Source organism: Felis catus, chromosome D3 (assembly GCF_018350175.1).
Source record: "Felis catus isolate Fca126 chromosome D3, F.catus_Fca126_mat1.0, whole genome shotgun sequence".
In the NCBI taxonomy this organism is placed as follows: Eukaryota; Metazoa; Chordata; class Mammalia; order Carnivora; family Felidae; genus Felis; species Felis catus.
The window spans coordinates 18169506-18190015 of NC_058379.1; the positions used below are offsets into that span (position 1 = coordinate 18169506).

General features: G+C 49.3%; 1 protein-coding gene across 7 annotated transcripts in view; it reads left to right on the forward strand.

Annotated features, from left to right (window-relative positions):
• The window catches only part of ACACB (acetyl-CoA carboxylase beta), a 110226-nt gene that overhangs the window by 8595 nt on the left and 81121 nt on the right, over nucleotides 1-20510 (forward strand). The window contains exon 1 of one of the 7 annotated variants that reach the window (XM_006938649.5): nucleotides 5121-5420. The exons of 4 other annotated variants lie outside the window; for them this stretch is intronic. In XM_006938649.5, the coding sequence (XP_006938711.3) occupies nucleotides 5350-5420 (71 nt within the window). In that variant the 5' untranslated portion in view covers nucleotides 5121-5349. Of the gene's footprint in view, nucleotides 1-5120; nucleotides 5421-10094; nucleotides 10367-20510 lie in introns of those variants that run through there. 2 more of the 7 variants (XM_006938650.5, XM_045041909.1) reach the window with 2 other exon arrangements.

Genomic DNA, 20510 nt, shown 5'->3' on the forward strand with positions numbered 1-20510 from the left:
AAATTAAAAAAAAAAAAAAAAAGAAAGAATTTAGCCCAGTTGGGAAGCCGACCTTGAGTGTGACCGGTTGTAATTTAAGCCGAATGAGCCAAGGCTGACAAGAGCCGTGCGGGATGGGATGATGGGGGCTGGAGGGAGGGACAGGTTCCCTGCCTCCTGAAGAGACCTTCGTTCATTTGTTCCTTGATTCTCTCAACAGGTAACTAAGCACGGAGGCACATGCCTTCCCCTTAGGGATGCCTTCACAACAAAAACTCAGATACTGTAACCGCATCCAGCAATTTGTTGGAAACAAAGGCCCATAGGCCCGTCACAGGCGGGAGTGTCGAGCCCGGGTGTGCAGTTGGTGGCTTTGTTTGTTTCTGTTGTTGCTGTTGAGCTTTGCCGCCTCCCTTCCGGGCGACAGAATTGCAAACAGAATACGGTAGTTCCAGGTGGAAAACTCAGGAAACACAGACAAGCAGAGAAAAGAGAAGAGCCACCAGCCGTAACTTGGCCAGGTCCTCTGCTTTCCTTCCGATGTCCTTCCCTCCTTCCGGTCTGTTCCTTTCTCCAGGAGGTAGAATCCCACTGGCTGTCGGTCTCAGCGCACCTCTTGTACTCTCTCTCTCTCTCTCTCTCTCTCGAACGTGAAAAACTTGGACGAGGAGGTGGCTTCTTCCATAGGTGCCCACGTTCCCAGGGAGCTTAATTTGTGCTCTGGTGAGCACATAGAAGGTAGAGAGAGACGAAATGCGAGTATTCCCTGTACTGACCGTCCTCAGGGGGGAGTTCAGTTTGAGGTTCCGGAAGGGTTAAAGGAGGGGAGGGCTTTAGGGTCTGGTACGAAGAGCAGTCATTGGTGTTGGAAGCAGAGCTGGTTCCACCTGGGCTCTGCCACCCCCCACTGTGTGCCCTTGGGCATGGCATTCGCCTCTCCCGGCCTCAGTTCCTCATCTGCCAAACACTGACCTGATTAAATGGCATAACGATTGTAACGTATGCAAAGACCGGTACATAGTAGGTACTTAATAAGCCCCCGATTCCTTTGTAGCTCCTCCCTGTGGCTTGCTCTTTGTCCCCCCAACACCCACTTCACCCACCACTTCACAGTTTATATAAATTATCCACTGATCCCTTAGAACAGCAGCACAAGGCTGGCGGTGGGTCCCCATTTCACAGATGAGAAAACCAGGGCTCAGATCCGTGGCGCCCCCCCCCCCCCCCGCCGCCGCCCCGCCCTGGCTACTGTTGACCCTTTTGCTCACATCCGTTGGCCCATCTTGGGTCAACTCTGAAGAAATATTCAGGGGGGAGCCTCCCAACCCCCTCCCCCCCCAAAACCCTCCAGAGTGTTGCTTTGCAGAGAGCCACTGCTGTGCTCTCCCTCTTCCACAGGGTGGTCATGCCTCTTCCCCGGGGCCCCCAGGTCAAAAGCCCAGGCCACGTTCAGATGTGGGCAGGTGGCCTGCGACCAGCCGGAGGGGTGAGGAAATGAAGCCTGACTTAGAGAAGGCCAATGTGTGTGGGTAAAGTGCCCCTGCTGGAGTCCGGGGAGTTCCCTTTGTTAATATTACTCTTTCCCGGTCAACTGCTAAATAATCTGCACCCTCAGGCAAATCCCCTAACCTTCCGGGGCTCTGTTTCTGCAAAATGGAGGTAGGGAGCAGGGGTTTTATTTTATTTTATTTTTTTTGCTAGTCCTTCCAACCTTCCCATTTCGCAGACAGAAACCTAAGACCGGGGTGGGGGGTGGTTTATTCCAGGGGGCTGCACTCAGGCAGAAGCCACAGCAAAGGCATTGATAGGTCTGCGGACCTTCCCTGCTGGTAACAGGTTCTTCACAGACCGTGTGACCTCTGTGTCGCTCCAGAGGTCACCTTGTGGCCCATGCTGGCGTCTTCCTGCCAGGCCACCAGCCAGGAGACTGGGTAGAGAAACGGCACATGTTTAATTCTGTGGCGTGGGAGGAGCTCTTGATGAATGATCTCAGAGAGCCTTTGTCTTCCCCCTGTGCCCTCGCCATCCCAGGAAACTCACATTTGCTGTTCCCTCTGAACTGAAATGGCCCCCACCCCCTCCTCTACACCCCCCTCCCCCTGCCACCGTTTCCTTACACCTCCCCCCAGGACCTACTTCAAGGCATGTGACCCTCTGCTGCCTCCCTCTTGAAATTCTTAATAACTTTTCAACAAGGGATCCATGTTTTCATTTTGCACTGGGCCCCGTGAATCCTGTAGCCTGTCCTGCCTGCCCACCAAAGTCACCTCTTCTGCTTTTTTTTTTTAAGTTTATTTATTTATTTTGAGGGAGAGAGAGTGAGTGGGGGAGGGGCAGAGACAGAGGGAGAGAAAGAGAATCCCAAGCAGGCTCCACACTGTCAGCACAGAGCCCGACTGGGGGCTCGAACTCACAAACCATGAGATCATGACCTGAGCCGAGATGGTGTTGGATACTTAACTGACTAAGCCACTCAGGCGCCCCCGAAGTCACCTCTTCTGAAGGGTGTTCCCTGTCCCCAAGCATTCCCCATGTGCCCCCGTTTCTTGATTGATTGCTCTGATACGTTTTCACAACTCATAATCATTCCTGAAGATTATGTCATTAATCTCCTTGTGTAGACTTGGTTGTTACCTGTCTCCTGCACTCAGGGCAAGGTCCATGAAAATGGTGCCACGTGGGTCTCCAGTTTTCCCCACCGACTAGCCTAGTGTGGGTTCATGGTAGACTCTGAATAAATATTTGCCGAATGCATGAATTCGGTGAGGAACCCAGGCTTGCCAAAGACAGAATTTTGCACTCCTGGGGCATCCAAAACACTTCATGAATGAATCTGGGAAGGAAGGAAGGAAGGAAGGAAGGAAGGAAGGAAGGAAGGAAGGAAGAAAAGTGGGAAGGAAGGAATAAATGGATGGATGGATGGATGGATGGATGGATGGGTGAATAGACACTTTGCTGTTGCTTTCAGCGGCAATAGCATTTTTGTTTCCATAAAACTCCTTTTTGTGTAAATCGTATGATTTTGTAGACTAGTTCCATGGTTAAGCCCTAATTTTTCTTCTGCATTTAATATGGTTGTACAATCTCCCTGTTCCCTCCCGTCTTCCCAGCTGGCAAGGGCCGGCTGAGATTATGGACCCGGTGACTTCGTGCTGTCTGTTCAAGTCCCCTCCTCGTCTTCCCTTTTGGGTTCATCTCAGGCCAGGTGTTGGGACTTGGCTCTTCTCTGGACTTGGAAATAGTCCCCAGATGGCAGACTTCTCACGCAACCCTTAGAGAACAAAGCTGGTGAGAACATTACAAGTGACAAAATGCTCACGTGCTGTGAAATGAAGGTTCCGAGGTAATCGCTTTGGTCAACAGTGGCAATGTGATTAGTATACAGTGGGTCTGGGGTAAGATGCCCGTTCAGAGCACTGTTGCCCTGATACTTCTCTCCTGTGGGTGCGTGTGTGGACTGAATGGGTGGGATAGGACAGGTTCAGGATCGCACGACTGTAGTCCTGAAAATTAAAGTTATGACCCCAGGGGGTGCCTGGGTGACTCAGTTAAACATCCCGCTCTTGCTTTTGGCTCAGGTCACGATCTTACAGTTCATGAGATTGAGCTCTGTGTCAAGCTCTGTGCTGAGTGTGGAGCCTGCTTAGGATTCTGTCTGTCTCCCTCTCAAGATAAATAAATAAACTTAAAAAAAAAAATAAAGTTATGACCTGGAAATTCATTAGTTGGTGGTGAACTCATTTAGCAGCAAAATCCACCTTGAATAGATGTAAAGTTGTTTGTAGTGCTTATTTATCCCGTTTTGTGAATATTCATGCCTTCTGCTGCTGAAATAGTAACATGAAAACATATCATGTAAAGCTTTATCATCACCCCCCAAAAAAGTTTTCAAATTCCAAAGCATATTGAGTCCTGGGAGTTTCAGATAAGGGATTGTGGACACATGAATGTAATGTGCTTAGATTTCTGCCCAATCAGTAAGCACAGAAAATGAGGGTGCTTAATGTTTGTGTGCGTGTGTGTGCGTGTGTGTGTGTGTGTGTGTGTGTGTGTGGCTGGAAAGTCTATAAGGAATGTGTCAAAATAGTTAATAATCATTGTTTTTATATGGTGCAATTATGAGTCATTTAAATTTTCTTCTGTGTTTTCCAACTTTCTGCTGTAGATATTGTTACAACAAGTGTGCACAATGTTTAATAATAAAACTTTATAAATATATTGGGGGGGAAAAGTGAACCAGTCATCCCACTTCCTAGATAAAAAGCTGAAGCCCTGACCCTCAGGGGTCTGTCAGAGGTCTCTGATATCTCTATCAGAGATAATCATAGGCCCTCAGTGCCATTCGAGCCCGGACCCTCAGTAGGTGCAGGTCAGAAAGCGGTCTGCGAACTCCCGGTATTGATGCTTAACCTGGGCTCCGGCAAAGATGCTTCCATCCTCCTCCTAACCCGTTCTTGGCATTCGTGAGAAGAATGAGGCAGGGGAGGCAGCCATTAAGCTCTGTGACCTTGAGGATGTCACCTACCCTCTCAGGGGGCTGGACTGGATGCTCTGAGATCCTTTGTGGCCCCAGCAGCCTTTGCTTTTGTTTCTTTGTGTGTGGAGCGGTGCGTGGTGGGGGGCAGGGGGGCGGTGCTGGAACAACGAAGGGGGGGGGAGGGGGGAAGAGAGCTTGGGGAAAGTTTGTTAATTTCGAACCATTTTCTCCTGGGCCGGTTGCCCGTGGATAGTCTGGGTCCTCTTAGGTAAACATTAGGACAAACTCAGAGATGAAACGGTCCAGTGGAGAAGCTAAGGTTTGTCCCATCCATTCATGGGCTTGGGAGCATTTATCATAGGCCTGCTGGTTGCCGGGCTCTGTGCAGGCACTGTGGGTGCTCAGATGGCCTCAGAGAGGCCAGGCCAGGCCAGGCCAGGCAGGAGCCTACGAGGCCACTAGCCCAGAGAACTTCCCATCGTGGGCAGAGAACTTTCCACTGAGCATGCTTTCTCCTCCACTCAGCTGTCACGTGCCCCCGGGGCCGAGCCGTTAACCTTTCTGTGCCTCAGCATCCTCCAGAACGAGGTCACAGTGCTGCCTACCTCACAGGCCCGGTGCCACGCTTAGCTGAGCTACTGTGAGCCCACAGTGCCATGGCGTGATCACTATCATTGGGTGCCAAGCACAGTGGTCATAGCGAGGGCCCAGGCCCCGCAGGCAGACAGGTCTGGCTTCGGATCTCAGACCAGTCCCGTGAGCTCTCAGCTGCAATTTCCTTCTCCGTCGAAGCGGGGCAATGCTGGTGTCTACCTCACAAGTGTGCTGAGATCACGGGAGAAGGAGTGGCGGGTGTGGGTGGCCCAGGGGCTGCCTCGGGGGCCGCCCGCTGAATGGGCATCTTCCAAAGCTCTCGCCTGTGGCCATGGCTCTTCCCAGGCCCCTCCGGGCGTACATCCTTAAGGTATAGCAGCCTGTGTCCGCAGGGGAGGAAGTGGAGGGGGGGCAGGCGAAGTGTCCCCAACAAAATGGTAGAACACAAGGCAGTCCACAGGGTGCTTTCCCAACCACTCACTTCCCTGGTGGGAGTGCTGAGTTCAAGAGAGGCTTCTCAAGGCAGACCGCAGAGCCCAGGGAGGCGAGTGCGGGTTGGTGAGGTCTGGACCGCAGTGAAGGGACACCACAGGCGAGCACCCTGACACCCGGGACCTTGCTGCATTTCTGTCCCAGATAACGTCCTGGGTGGGCTTGCATCGGGCCCCTTCCAGATCCTTCCTGCTCATGATCTCCCCTCCGTATCTCTTTTCCTCTGCTCCAAGTAGCGAGCAGGTCATAAAACTTTAAATTGTCTATAAATATTTGTTATTTGTCCCTCAGTGAAATGCCATGGATCTTTTTTTTTTTTTTAATTTTTTTAACGTTTATTTATTTTTGAGACAGGGAGAGACAGAGCATGAACAGGGGAGGGTCAGAGAGAGGGAGACACAGAATATGAAGCAGGCTCCAGGCTCTGAGCTGTCAGCACAGAGCCCGACGCGGGGCTAGAACTCACGGACCACGAGATCATGACCTGAGCCGAAGTCGGCCGCCTAACCGACTGAGCCACCCAGGCGCCCCATGGATCTTTTGATAATGTTTTAATTTACTTATTCCTTTATTGATTTAGGGGGAGGCTGGCAGAAACCCCGTTTTCAACTCTTTTTAGCTCCTAAGATGTTTTCTGGGAGGTTCGGGGGAAGGGGGTCTCTGTTTTCACATTGTTTCATTGGTGGACTGGATATTGAGTTTTGGAAGAGGCTGGCTATTAATACAGGATCCAGAGAAACTAAACATTCCTTTCTCTCTCGCTTAAATATCTGGATCCCGCTTTATTTTTATTTTTATTTTTTTAAAGTTTATTTTTTTTATAATTAAAAAAATTTTAATGTTTATTTCTGAGAGAGAGAGACAGGGTGCAAGTGGGGGCGGGACAGAGAGAGAGGGAGACACAGAATCCAAAGCAGGCTCCAGGCTCTGAGCTGTCAGCACAGAGCCCGACATGGGGCTCGAACCCACAAATGGTGAGATTGTAACCTGTGCCGAGGTTGGACGCTTAACCGACTGTGCCACCCAGGCGCCCCTTAAGTTTATTTATTTATTTTGAGAGACAGAGTGAGAACAAGCGGGGAACGGGCAGAGAGAGAGGGAGAGAGAGAGAGAGAGAGAGAGAGAGAGAGAGAGAATCTTAAGCAGGCTCTGCACTGTCAGCACAGAGTGGTGGGCTCAGTCCCACAAACTATGAGATTGTGACCTGAACTGAAATCAAGAGTCAGATGTTCAACAGACTGAGCCACCCAGGGGCCCCGTCTGTATCCTAATTTAGAAAAATCTTTCACTTCTGCTCTATGCTTAATGGAACATTTCCTCCCATCACATATTGAAAGGGATTATTTTAAATTATTTTGTTAATGTTTCTTTATTTTTGAGAGAGAGAGAGCTTGCACTCGCATGCAGGGGAGCAGGGGAGGGGCAGAGAGAGGGAAGGACAGAGGATCCGAAGCGGGCTCTGTGCTGTCAGTGGGACTTGAACTCACGAACCATGAGATCATGACCTGAGCTGAAGTCAGACGCTTAACGGACTGGGCCCCCCAGGTTAATGCCCCAGGACATTATTTTGTTTTTGTCTGAATGAACGCACTTGGTGTATGGATGGTTTTACGGATGAAGTGGAGAGAAGAGGTTTGCTCGGGGTCACAGAGGGCACAGGGCCAGGCTTGAGGCCGTTCACGGCTCCAGAATTTCCACTGTGCTGCTAGTCACTTGTACGTGTACCATTTCTTGTTTTTGCGTGTGCCTTTCGCCATTGACCTGGCTTTTCCCTCTGCTATACCAACAAGTTAAATTTAGCCTCTGATGAGCCTGAGCAGAAGGGCTTGTAACACGAGACTGCATCTACAGCCAAGTTTGAACTGTCATCGAAAGCACAGTGACAATTGTTTAGAGGAGATGTTTGTATAAAGGCGGTACCGAGCATAGGGGCGTGTGTTATTCTTTCCTTCCGATCTTCTCTTCCCTAATAAGGCAGGCAGAGAAAAACCCAAGTCGTTATCACTCTGATGACGTGCCAAGCGCGGACATCTAAGTGAAATCCTTTTCTTGAGAGCCCCCACGTGAAAGCGAGCTGTGTTACGACGTCTCTCGGGCTGGGTTGGCGGAGAAGTTAGCATCACCACGCTGTCCAACAGGTGTTGGGGTTTTGTCACTAGAGGATAAAAATCCAGAGCGATGCAAGTAAACCGATTCAAGCTCTTTCCCACTTGATCCTTCCTGACTTGGGGTCTTTTGAAATACTTTCATTTCCTGATTTTAATTGTTTGCCCTATTTTGAGGTGAATATATTAAATTTGGGTCATGTCGGGGATGAATTTGCAGGGGGGAGGGGGTTGGTTTGAAACTTTAAAAAAATGCATCAGCCTAAGGTGGAGTTTGTTTTGGAGGAAGGAAAGACAAGGCCGTGGAGAACATTCTAGAAATTCTGAAGAACTGAGAATTGTGTTCACCTGTTTGATGTATTTATTTCTTTTAAATTTTTTTTTTTTAACGTTTATTTATTTTTGGGACAGAGAGAGTCAGAGCATGAACGGGGGAAGGGCAGAGAGAGAGGGAGACACAGAATCGGAAACAGGCTCCAGGCTCCGAGCCATCAGCCCAGAGCCTGACGTGGGGCTCAAACTCACGGACCGCGAGATCGTGACCTGGCTGAAGTCGGACGCTTAACCGACTGCGCCACCCAGGCGCCCCATATGTATTTATTTCTTAATCCCCTTGTTGAAACAGTTGATATATGGCTAGAGCACAGCTAACTGGTGTCCTCAGGCAGCGCTGCTTCGACAGCTCCTCGGAGAGGTCACTGCTGCCATTGTGGCCATATTTGCAAACTTTTACATTAGTTTTTGGCTTCTTGCTTTGCTGTGAACGTAGCCTACATTTATTATCATTGGATAATAATACTTGGAGGAGTACATTTATTATCATTGGATAATAATCATTGGACAACTACATTTATTATCATTGGATAATGAATACTTGGAGAAGTATTCATTTATTCTAACTGGAATCAGTTTGCGTGGGTTCAAGGCTCCAGCTCTGTCACCCTTAGGAAATGTACACCTCTGGGTCTTGTTTCCTTATCTGCATTATGGAAATATAGACGATAGGATTGTTGGGCACCTGGGTGGCTCAGTTCATGAAGAATCCCACTCTTTTTTTAAAATTTATTTTTATTTTTATTTTTTTTAGCGATTATTTATTTTTGAGATAGGGAGAGACAGAGCATGAACGGGGGAGGGTCAGAGAGAGAGGGAGACACAGAATCTGAAACAGGCTCCAGGCTCCGAGCTGTCAGCACAGAGCCTGACGCGGGGCTCGAACTCACAGACCACGAGATCATGACCTGAGCCGAAGTCGGACGCTTAACTGACTGAGCCACCCAGGCGCCCCAAGAATCCCACTCCTGATTTCAGCTCAGGTCAGGATCTCACGGTTCATGAGTTTGAGTCCCGCGTCGGACTCAGAACCTGCTTGGGATTCTCTCTCTCCCCTCTTTTCTCTTCCCCTACCCCACTAGTGCTCTCTTTTCTCTCTCTCTCTCTCTCAAAGATAAATAAACTTACAATGAAAAAAAAATTAAAAACAATGGGATCGCTATTAAATAAGACAAAGGCACAAGAGAGCACTCAGTGTATGCTGGTCTTAGCAGAAAGCTTATTTTTTTAAGAAAAGATGTATTCATTTGAGTGTGGCTGACACACAATGTTGCATTCGTTTCAGGTGTAGGACATAGTGATTAGACAAGTCTATATAGTTATGCTCTGCTCACCACAAGTGTAGCCACCATCTGTCACCATACATCACTACTACACTATCACCGACTATATTCCTTATGCTGTCCCTTTCATTCCTGTGACTCATTCATTCCATGGCTGGAAGCCAGAAAGAAGCCTTTTTAGGGTCTCAGGGCAGCTGGGGTCTTCCCTGCCTTGAAAGCACTCACTTTACCAGGTGACCCATGTGGTCCGAAGTGTGTGTTGGGAGCTCTCCGTGGGGACAGAGAGAGAGAGAGAGAGAGCGCAAGGGAGGGACAGAGAGAGGAGAGAGAAAATCCCAAGCAGGCTCCACACCGTCAGCTCAGAGCCCGAGGCAGGGCTGTATCCCCCTAACCCTGAGGTCATGATCTGAGCCGAAATCAAGAGTGGGGCTCTCAACCGACTGAGCCACCCAGACACCCCTGGCTCATATTTTCAATAAACCATATTTTCCACCACTTCCCTAACGGGTGTATTCAAGCACTTGTGAGTTTTGCCCAGCTGCCAGTAGCTAGTGGGTGCCATCCTGGAACGCTTCTACTCCAGTCAGGAGAGCTGGGTAGGAAAGCAGCCAAGAGGGTTTTTGTTTTTTGCGTTTCTTTTTTTTTTTTTTTTTAACATCTCGGGCCGTCGTCTCCCGGCGCCCAAGGTCAGCGGTGGCTCCGTGATTGGCCGGCGCGGGGGGGCGGGAGCTGGCCGGCGGGGATAGGGGGCGTGGCCCGGTGAGGGGGCAGGACCCTTCTGGGAGGAGGGGTCCGCTTGGGGGCGGGGCCTGGGCGGGCGCGTCCGCCCCGGACTCTGGCGCGCAGGACTCATTTCGGGATGGAGGAAGCTCAGCGCTTGGGCCGGCGTCTGCAGGTTGCAGCACAACCCGGCCCGAGCCGCTCTCGGACCGCGCCTCCGCCTCCCTGTGGCTGCCCTGCTGGGCCCCGGGACCGGGGTCCGCTTCAGGGGGTCCAGGGGTGCATGCTCGGCATTCCGGAAGGAGCCGGGTGGGATTGGTCGGCGGGCCGGTCAATATGAGTCCTGCCAAGTGCAAGGTCTGTTTCCCTGATCGCAAAGTAAAGTAAGTAAGCCTGCAATTCTAATGACCGTTATCTTTTGCAAACTTACGCAGCGTGTCCCCCCCGCCCCTAGTAGAGACAAGCTGTGTGACCCCTTCGCTCCACCTCCTCTTCCCCGCCCCCACCAAAGAAATGCAGGCTTCAGTTTGACCGCTGGGGAGATGGAGACTGCCTTGCAAAACCCGGGAGGCTGGATTTGGCGGTGATGTTGTTTGGAAGGGGGCGCTCAGAAACACAAAGGTGGACCCGCTGGCGGGGGTCCTCGCTTTCCTCCTCTTCCTCCCCTTTGCTTTGGTGAAGCCTTGGTTGCGGAAGGCAGGACTTTGGAAATGATCGCGAAGCCCGGGGCGAATCAATGTGCATCTGAGCGCGCATCCCATTTAAGGTTATTTTCTGAGCAATTAGTGCAGGCATTTCTGTGCCCCAGTGCTTCCTAGCCCCACCTGCTTGATTTCTTGTTTTCATTTTATTGCACTTGAAAAAATTACCAAAGTCACGTTCTGTTTGTTGTTGAAAAGTCAGAAAATTCTAGATAAGCAAAAAGGAGGAACAAAAATCACCCTTAACCACTTCTCCCCATGCATCCCCGCCCACCCCATGATCTTTATTAACAGTTGCTGGATAGTTAGTGCAGGGAAGTGAGGTCACTTGGAGCCAGAAGGACCTGGTTGTTTGGGTTCAAGGTTGGGGGTTTCAGAGAGGGCAGGAGACATGCCCCAGGAAGGAGGCTGACCTTGAAGTTCTCTGGTCCCTCTGCAAAGCAGAGTAACAGAGCCTTTTGGGGGACCCTCCTTGGATTGCTGAAGGCAAAGGGCCTGCAGACGGGCACCGGTCCCCTGTTTGGATCATGGTCTTTCTCGTACACTGAGCTTTTTGTAGAGCATGTTAGTCACATTTCTACCCCCATCTGACCCCTCTGGCAAAACCCCTCAAGTCCTCCGGTGTGCCCAAAGCTGGCCGTGTGGCCTACAAAGGATACATTTTTTTTTTTTCCTGATCTGTAAGGCTGTTTACACAAAAGTTCAACATACGAATCTTGAATCACATTGAATCGAAACCACCTTAAGCTGAAAGAATAAACCTGCAAGAATTGGAATCACCCCATTGCAAGTGGCTTTGCTGCCACGGGAATGCTGCTCAGAACCAAGGCCAGCTGCCTGGTTGAAATGTGGGTTGTTGATTGGTGGTTCTCGCCCCCCACCTGCATGTTAGAATTTACTGCGGGGGGGGGGGGGGTGCTTTTGGAAAATGTAGATGCCTGGGTGATCCCTACTCCTCCCCACCCCCCCACCCCCAACAATCCTTCCCATCCTGGGGATGCTGAGTAATTAGTCCAGGTGGGGCCTAGACATCAGCAGTTTGTTGTTTTTTTTTTAATTTTTTTTCAACGTTTATTTATTTTTGGGACAGAGAGAGACCGAGCATGAACGGGCGAGGGGCAGAGAGAGAGGGAGACACAGAATCGGAAACAGGCTCCAGGCTCTGAGCCATCAGCCCAGAGCCTGACACGGGGCTCGAACTCACGGACCTCGAGATCGTGACCTGGCTGAAGTCGGACGCTTAACCGACTGCGCCACCCAGGCGCCCCACATCAGCAGTTTTTAAGGCTTCTCGTGATGGAGTGCACAGTCAGGGCCGAAAAGCACCACTTAACTCAGAGTTGGTGAACTGTTTCCATCAAGGGCCAAATAGTAAATATTTTCGGCTTTTGTGGTCATATGGTCTCTGTCACACCTACTCAGCTCTGCCATTTACTGCCCTAGCAGCCACAGATAATACATCATGATTGAGAGGGCCTGACTGTATTCCAATCACACTGTATTTATGGACACTGAGGTTGAAAATTCACATAATTTTCTCATGTCACAAAGTAAGATTCTTTCAACCATTTAAAAATGTAAAAACCAGGGGCACCTGGGCGGCTCAGTCAGTTGAGCATTCAACTTCCGCTCGAGTCATGATCTCCCGGTTCGTGAGTTCGAGCCCCACGTCAGGCTCGCTGCTGTCTGCACAGAGCCCGCTTCAGATCCTCTGTCCCCTTCCCTCTGCCCCTTCCTCGCTTGCACTCAAAAAATAAATGAACACTTAAAAAATAAATGGAAAATAAATAAAAAGGTAAAAACCATTATTCGCTTGTGGGAGGTACAAAAGCATGTGGCAGCCTGGATTTGGTTTTTGGACCCTATTTTAAGGACTCCTGGCCTAGCCAAAGTGGCCATCCCAGGAAGCACTGGGCCGGTGGGGAGGGGGACAGGAGGCCTGAGAGATTTCCAAGGGTCTATGTGTCTGGGAGCCCAAAGATGAGTTCAGAATTATCAGCCTTTTACTAAGCTATGCAATGTCCTTTCTTTCTTACTTGCTTGGTGAAAATAGTAAGTAAATAACTTTACTTCCATTAGGTCATCGGCTCTCAGCAGTTACCATCCGTATTTTGCAAAAGAGAAGGGAGAGGTAGGGAGGCAAGGGCTGGTTGATGTCAGGGCCCAGTGGCCCCATACTGGGCTCTTCCCATGGCTTCCCTGTGGAGAGGCCCCTCAGCTTAAGGTCTTTACTGCCCGCAAGGCCCAGTGCTGAACCCTGAACACACACTCAAGGAAGGAGACGCAATTAATGTTGTTAATATTTTCGTCTTATGAGGGAACTGAGAGACACCTGCTAAAGCAACTTTCCCAGGATTACACAGGTCAGCAATGGTAGATTCTGCATTGAAGGTCTGGAAGGATGGCTCTAATCTACGATTAGATCTATTAGAAACCACTAGGGTTTCTCAGCTGAGGCACGGCTAACGCGTGGGGCCCTGTAATTCTTTGCGGTGAGGGGCTGTTCTGAGCATCCTAGAACATTCAGCAGCATCCCTGGCCTTTACCTACTAGATGGCCACCCCTCCTTCGTTGTGACCACAAAAAAAATGTCTGCAAACATGGCCATGTGTCTCCGGGGGACAAAACTGCCCCCAGCTGAGAACCCAGTGGTACACACATCGCCTCTCAAATATAAGTGCTTGTTTCTTCAAGTGCAGACAATAGAGATACTCCCATTTGTCTTAAATATCTTCCTGCCTCAAACTTAGATTCAGAAGGTCAGAGTCAGATTGGAAGCCCACACTTGCCGTCTGTGTGACTTGAGGTCATCGGGCCTCTCGGAGCCTCAGTTTCCTCACTGTGAGCAGGAAATGGCGGCCTCCCCTGCACGGGGCTCTGGGGATTCAGTGAGAAGCCCCCTGTGTCTGATTCATAGTGACACTTGAGATGTTTATTCCTTCCCTGCGGGTGTTTTCTGCCTGGTCTTGTGCCTGAGCAGCTGACTGTGTTTGGTGCTTGGCGGATAGCTCTGTGGCCTAGTTGATTGCACCTGAAGCCATTTCCAAAGTCACCCTGGAATATTTCAGCCCTCACACTGGCCTTGGAACAAATGCCGGTTGACAGTCAGCCCTCCAGAGCCAATGTTGGTTGGCCTCCAACTTTGTCAAAAACGAATAAAAATAGCCACTGGCCTGGAGACTGGGTCTGAAACAAGGCCCCTCCGGCAGCATTGCGTGTTCACCCGCCTAGTTAGTTGTGATGGGCCGCGACCCACCTGATGGAGGGGCTCCGTGCCATGTTTGAAATCAAAATGGCGGCCGGGAATGGTTTTTCCAGGCCACAAAATGGTGTTCTTCTCCTGGATGACTTTTTGTTGTTGTTGTGCTTTAGGTCAGTTTGCTAGAGTTTTAGTGTTTGCGTGCATGGAAACGGGATGTCTGAGACTATCCGAAGCCAAAAGATGAAGCCAGCCAGTCGGGGAAGGCTGTAGATAAGAGTGGGGGGTCGGGGAGAGCGGATGGATGGGGAGCAGACCCTGGGCAGAGGAGTGGCTGAAGCGTTTCCTGGTGAGGTTGGGAGGTCAACAGCCCCTGATCCTCTTGGCTTCACTGCACTGAAACGATAATACAGAGTTTACTGTGTGTCAGATGCCATTTTTTACTTTCTATATATTAACCTTTAAGCCTGGTGAAGTACGTGTTAATAACCTTATCTTACAGTTAAGGATACTGAGTGCCTTGCCCCATGGATGCCAGAATGGCTAGGACTTTCAGCATCCCTATTAACAAAAGTCATAGCTTTTTTTTTTTTTCTTATTGAAAATAATTTATCAGGGCGCCTGGGTGGCTCAGTCGGTTAGGCATTCGACTCTTGATTTCGGCTCACGTTGTGATCTCACGGTTTCATGAATTCGAGCCCGCTTCACCGCAGTGACAGCGCAAAGCCTGCTTGGAATTCTGCCTCTCTCTGTCCCTCTCCCGCTCGCTCTCTTTCGGTCTCTCTCAAAATAAATATGCTTAAAATTTTATCACTGCGGGAAATTTAACAAACATAAAGGAAGAGAAGAAAACACAAACCACCCATAACTGCTCACCATTTTGGTGTCTCTTTCCCTAGATCAGAGGCCTGCAGGTTAGGGCCCTCAGGCCACATCTGCTTGTTTTTGGAAATAAATAAAGTTATCCGAAACAAACTGAGCTCCTTGCTGATTGATGGGATGTAATTGGCAAGACAATATCTGCCCTTCCAAAGTACCCTTGTAAGTCCTGTTTTGTTTCAGTAGTTCGGCCCTAGGAGGTTCTAGAAGAAAAGCTGCTTGCAGTTTATTTAAAAAAAAATTTTTTTTAATGTTTATTTATTTTTGAGACAGAGAGAGACAGAGCATGAACGGGGGAGGGTCAGAGAGAGGGAGACACAGAATCGGAAACAGGCTCCAGGCTCCGAGCTGTCAGCACAGAGCCTGACACGGGGCTCGAACTCACGGACCTCGAGATCACGACCTGAGCCGAAGTCGGACGCCTAACCGACTGAGCCACCCAGGCGCCCCACGATCAATCAGTTCTTCACCAAAAGTTTAGGGGCGCCTGGGTGGCGCAGTCGGTTAAGCGTCCGACTTCAGCCAGGTCACGATCTCGCGGTCCGTGAGTTCGAGCCCCGTGTCGGGCTCCGGGCTGATGGCTCAGAGCCTGGAGCCTGTTTCCATTTCTGTGTCTCCCTCTCTCTCTGCCCCTCCCCTGTTCACGCTCTGTCTCTCTCTGTCCCAAAAATAAATAAATGTTGGAAAAAAAAATTAAAAAAAAATAATAAAAATAAAAAAAATAATACAAAAAAAGTTTGGTCCCCTGAACCCACTCATCCCTGCCCTCGACCTGCCTGGTGACACAGCCACTGGACACACCTGTGGGTGGTTAACTTCTGGCTTAATTCCTGGCAGATGAATGTCCCATTGCTTCGTTACAAAAGTGGGCTGAATATTCTTGCCTGATTCTCTTCCATGCCGGGAGAAGGTCCTGTCAACATCCCACTAAATGACGGCAAAAGAGATTTTTATTTTATTTTATTTTATTATTTTATTTTATTTTATTTTATTTTATTTTATTTTATTTTATTTTATTTTATTTTATTTTATTTAAGTTTATTTATTTTGAGAGAGAGAGTGCAAGCAGGGGAAGGGCAGAGAGAGGGAGCGGGAGAGAGAGAATCCCAAGCAGGCTCTTCACTGCCAGCACAGAGCCTGACGTGGGGCTCTATCTCATGAACCCTGAGATCTTGACCTATGCAGAAATCAAGAGTCAGATGCTTAACCGACTGAGCCACCCAGGCGTCCCTAGAGTCTTTTTTTTTTTTTTTTTTTTTTTAAAGAGATGGAAACCATCAAGGCTGGCAGGACAGGAGAGGAGATTAGCAACACTATTTTGGAGGCCCCAAAGCAGGTGAGCCAGCAGTAACTGGCTTAGCAGAACCAAGAGGTCTGAGTCCTAAAGCAGCCGTGAGGACGGCTGAGAACTTATTGGATCTGCACCCTGAAAGGCTCAGGGACTGGCGGCAACACGTGCCTGTGCGCCTGGGGGTAAAGGTGGGGAGGTACCAACGTAAGAATTGGATACAAAATGCCCAGATCTTCTTGTCTGCTTTGCTTGGCAGGGGTTGTCCACTCCCACCCCCACAGAAAGCAGGCAATTCATTCCCTGGAGAGGGAAAAGTAGAGGGTCTTGGTGCTGGGGACCGATGGGCACGGTGGAGGGTGTGGGGCCTGTATCCAAACACGACGATCAGGGTCCGTATAGGTTATAGGTGTTGAAACCTTCCCTGCCCCCCATCCCAGACCTTCCTGCTATGTCCACCCCCCCACCCCCCCTCTTCCCAGCTGCTGGCCAATTGAGAGTTGGACCCTTGAAAGAAGACGACTCTAAGTGTACTTGGGGTTCCCTGGTACACAGCAGCCCCCCTCCCCAAGGTCCCGAGCGTGGAGCTCAGGGTCCGCCGGCCTCACCTCAGTACCTGCTGTCAGCCCTTTGGTTCTCGATCTTCGCCACGAGGAAGTGACTGAGGCTTAACAAACAGTTGGGGACAGTTTCTGATATGGAAGGCAGGCCCTGAACAGAGAGACGCAAGAGACTTGGAAGAAACAGAAATCGTGCCGGGAGAAGGGAACGTGAAAAAGCTGCTATTATTGCCCTCACTGAAGTCAGGGAGGATGTTGCACACATAGGCATAGGAGGCATGAAAAGGAAACTCTGCTGGTCATTAACAAGCTCTTGGTTGTAAAAACACAACAGCGGCGGCAGGGAGGGGAGATGGGTGGTGGGTGGTGCCCCTGGGTGGCTCAGTCAGTTGAGCGTCTGACTTCGGCTCAGGTCATGATCTCACAGCTCATGAGTTCGAGCCCCTCATCCGGCTCTGTGCTGACAGCTCGGAGCCTGGAGCCTGCAGCCTGCCTTGGATCCTGGGTCTCCCTCTCTCTCTGCCCCTGACCCACTCGCATTCTGTCTCTGTCTCTCTCAAAGACAAACAACCATTAAAACAAATTTAAAAACACAACAGCGGGTTAGGAGAGAAGGCTGAAGGAATTGCCCGGAAAGTGGAAGACACGAGATGGGAAGTAGGGGAGGGGTAAAATACAGAAACTTGGCGGCCAGTCTAAGAATTTCAGCAGCCGGATGATAAGGCTTCTGGAAAGAATAGAGAAAAAGGAGGCAGGGAAATCATTTGAAGGAAATATTTGAAGATAAATTCCAGGATGTGAGTTTTCACATTGAAGGAGCCTGGTAGATGCACAGCCCCACTGACGGAAGCAGATGCACACCTGAGCACATCCCTGTGAAACTGTAGACTACAGGAGACAGAGACAAGGTCCTATAAGCTTCTGGATGTGAAACAACACAGATCACCCACGAAGGATCCAAGTATCGGAACAGCTCCGGTTCCAGCATCCTCGGAAGCCACAACACGATGGTGCAAGGCTTCCAAAACTCGGAAGGAGAAGGTTTTCCCTGATAGAGTTCTGTACACGGCCAAACGCTAGGGTCAAACGTGAGAGCAGAAGGAAGTTTCAGGCCACGCCAGCTGATGACACATTTACCACCCCCAGCCCCCACTCCCCATCGCCTTTTTTGAGAAGGCTAGCGATCTCCCCCTGAAGCAAGAGAATAAACTGACATCCAGCATAGAATCAGAGGGAATCTCCAGGGCGGTAGTGATGAAGTACCTGGTGCAGTGAGGAGGAGGACAGGCACGCGAGGACGTCCTCGTCACATGTCCTGCCATGGTACCATTTTTTTAATCAGATGAACTACTGGATGCTATGTCTCAACAAAACGAGGGAGAAAGAGGGAGCCGTGTGATCCCCCAAATGAGGGATCAGACCCGAGGAGAGGCAAAAGGAATCCCGAGGAGGTCAGCAAAAGAAGGCCCAGGATGACAGTCGGGTAAGGGGGTCTGGAGAACCGGCAGTCAGGACGGGAGGAGAGAGCAGAGGCCTCCAGGAGGGATGTTGCCAATGAAAAATAATGGAGCTGCTCAATTAGAGGCAATTAGTGGGCTGCATTAGCAACAGGTGCAAGAACTATGCGAAGGAGGGGCGCCTGGGTGGCTCAGTGGGTTGAGCGTCCGACTTCGGCTCCGGGCATGATCTCGCGGTCCGTGAGTTCGAGCCCCGCGTCGGGCTCTGGGCTGACAGCTTGGAGCCTGGAGCCTGCTTCATATTCTGTGTCTCCCTCTCTCTCTGCCCCTCCCCCGTTCATGCTCTATCTCTCTCTATCAAAAAATGAATAAACGTTAGAAAAAATTTTAAAAAGAGCTATGTGAATGAAAACCCCACTGTCTCCAGGAAAGAGAGAGAGAGAGGAAAGAAAGAGGAAGGAAGGTAGGTAGGAAGGCACATCTGGTCTACCCCAGCCCTCATCTGTGAATAATCCTGGATTCATGAAACACCACGAACTGAATCTGCCAGGGTGCAGCATGCCTGTGTTGAGAGATTGGGGGACGGGAAGCAGATGGGGCAGCTGAGTAAAAGCACTCATTCTCGTCCCTCGAGATCCGAGGGCCATAGATGGTGTCTCAAAACTCAGATACGGAAGACACATAACCCTGGTTTTCTTGCCGTATTTTGGAGCTGTACTCCAGATCAGCACTGCCTGATAGAAACATAATGTAAGCCACACACGTAATTTAATTTCTTTCTTTTTTTTTTTTAATGTTTATTTTTGAGAGAGAGACAAAGCACGAACAGGAGAGGGGCACGGAGAGAGGGAGACGGAATCCTAAGCAGGCTCCAGGCTCCGAGCTGTCAGCACCGAGCCCGACGCGGGGCTTGAACCCATGAAGCATGAGATCATGACCTGAGCCGAAGTCGGACACTCAACCGACTGAGCCACCCAGGCACCCCATGTAATTTAATTTCTAATAGTCACTTTAAAAAGTAAAAAGAGGGGTGCCTGGGTGGCTCAGTCGGTTAAGTGTCCAACTTCGTCTCAGGTCTGATATCACTGTTCCTGAGTTCGAGCCCCACATCGGGCTCTGTGCTGACAGCTCGGAGCCTGGAGCCTGCTTCAGATTCTGTGTCTCCCTGTCTCTCCGCCCCTCCCCCACTCGCATTCTGTGTCTCTCTCTCTCAAAAATAAACATAAAAAAAAGTAAAAAGATATGTATTTGAGTATATTTCTTAATATTATCTAAAATAGATAATAGTTTTTGATAGATAATATAGATAATATTTTTTTGTGGATTTTTGTTTTATAGATCATGTAAGTATAAAATCATATGTATACACAGTATGTGCCATATCAGCCTTTAAAACTACATATCGAAAATCTCAAAGGCTCAGAAAATATTTTTCAGAATTTCTTTTTTTATAATCAATATGTTTACTGTATTTTATTATTTTTTTGCTATAGTTATAGTAAGTTTTTATTTGTTTTAATTTAAATCCAAGTCAGTTAATATATAGTATAATAATAATTTCAGGAATAGAATTTAGTGATTCATCACTTACATGTAACACTCAGTGCTCATTCCAACAAGTGCCCTTCTTAATCCCCATCACTCCTTTAGTCCATTGCCCCCCTTCCTCCCCCCAGCAACCTTTGGTTTGTTCTCTGTATTTAAGAGTCTCTTATGTTTTGTCCCCCTTCTCTGTGTTTATATTATTTTTGCTTCCCTTCCGCTATGTTCATCTGTTTTGTATCTTAAATTCCACGTATGAGTGAAATCATATGATACTTGTCTTTCTGTGACTAGCTTATTTTGCTTAGCATAATACACCCTAGTTCCATCCACGTTGTTACAAATTCTTTTTTTTATTTATTTTTTAATGTTTTACTTATTTTTAAGAGAGAGAGTGAGCGAGCATGAGCGGGGGAGGGGCAGACAAAGGGAGACGCAGAACCTGAAACAGGCTCCAGGCTCTGAGCTGTCAGCACAGAGCCTGACGCGGGGCTCGAACCCACGGACCACGAGATCATGACCTGAGCCGAAGTCAGAGCTTAACTGACTGAGCCACCCAGGCGCCCCTACAAATTCTTTTTGATGGCCGAGTAATATTCCATTGTATATTCCACATCTTCTTTACCCATTCATCTGTCGATGGACATTTGGGCTCTTTCCATAGTTTGGCCATTGTCAATAGTGCTGCTATAAATAGGATTTCAACGTACAGTCAATATAAAAAATGTTGATGAGAGGGATGCCTGGGTGGCTCACTTGGTTAAGTGTTTGACTCTTGACTTTGGCTCAGATCATGATCTCACGGTTCGTGAGTTCAAGTCCTGCATCAGGCTCTGCACTGACAGCATGGACCCCGCTTGGGATTCTCTCTCTCCCTCTCTCTCTCTCTCTCTGCCCCTCC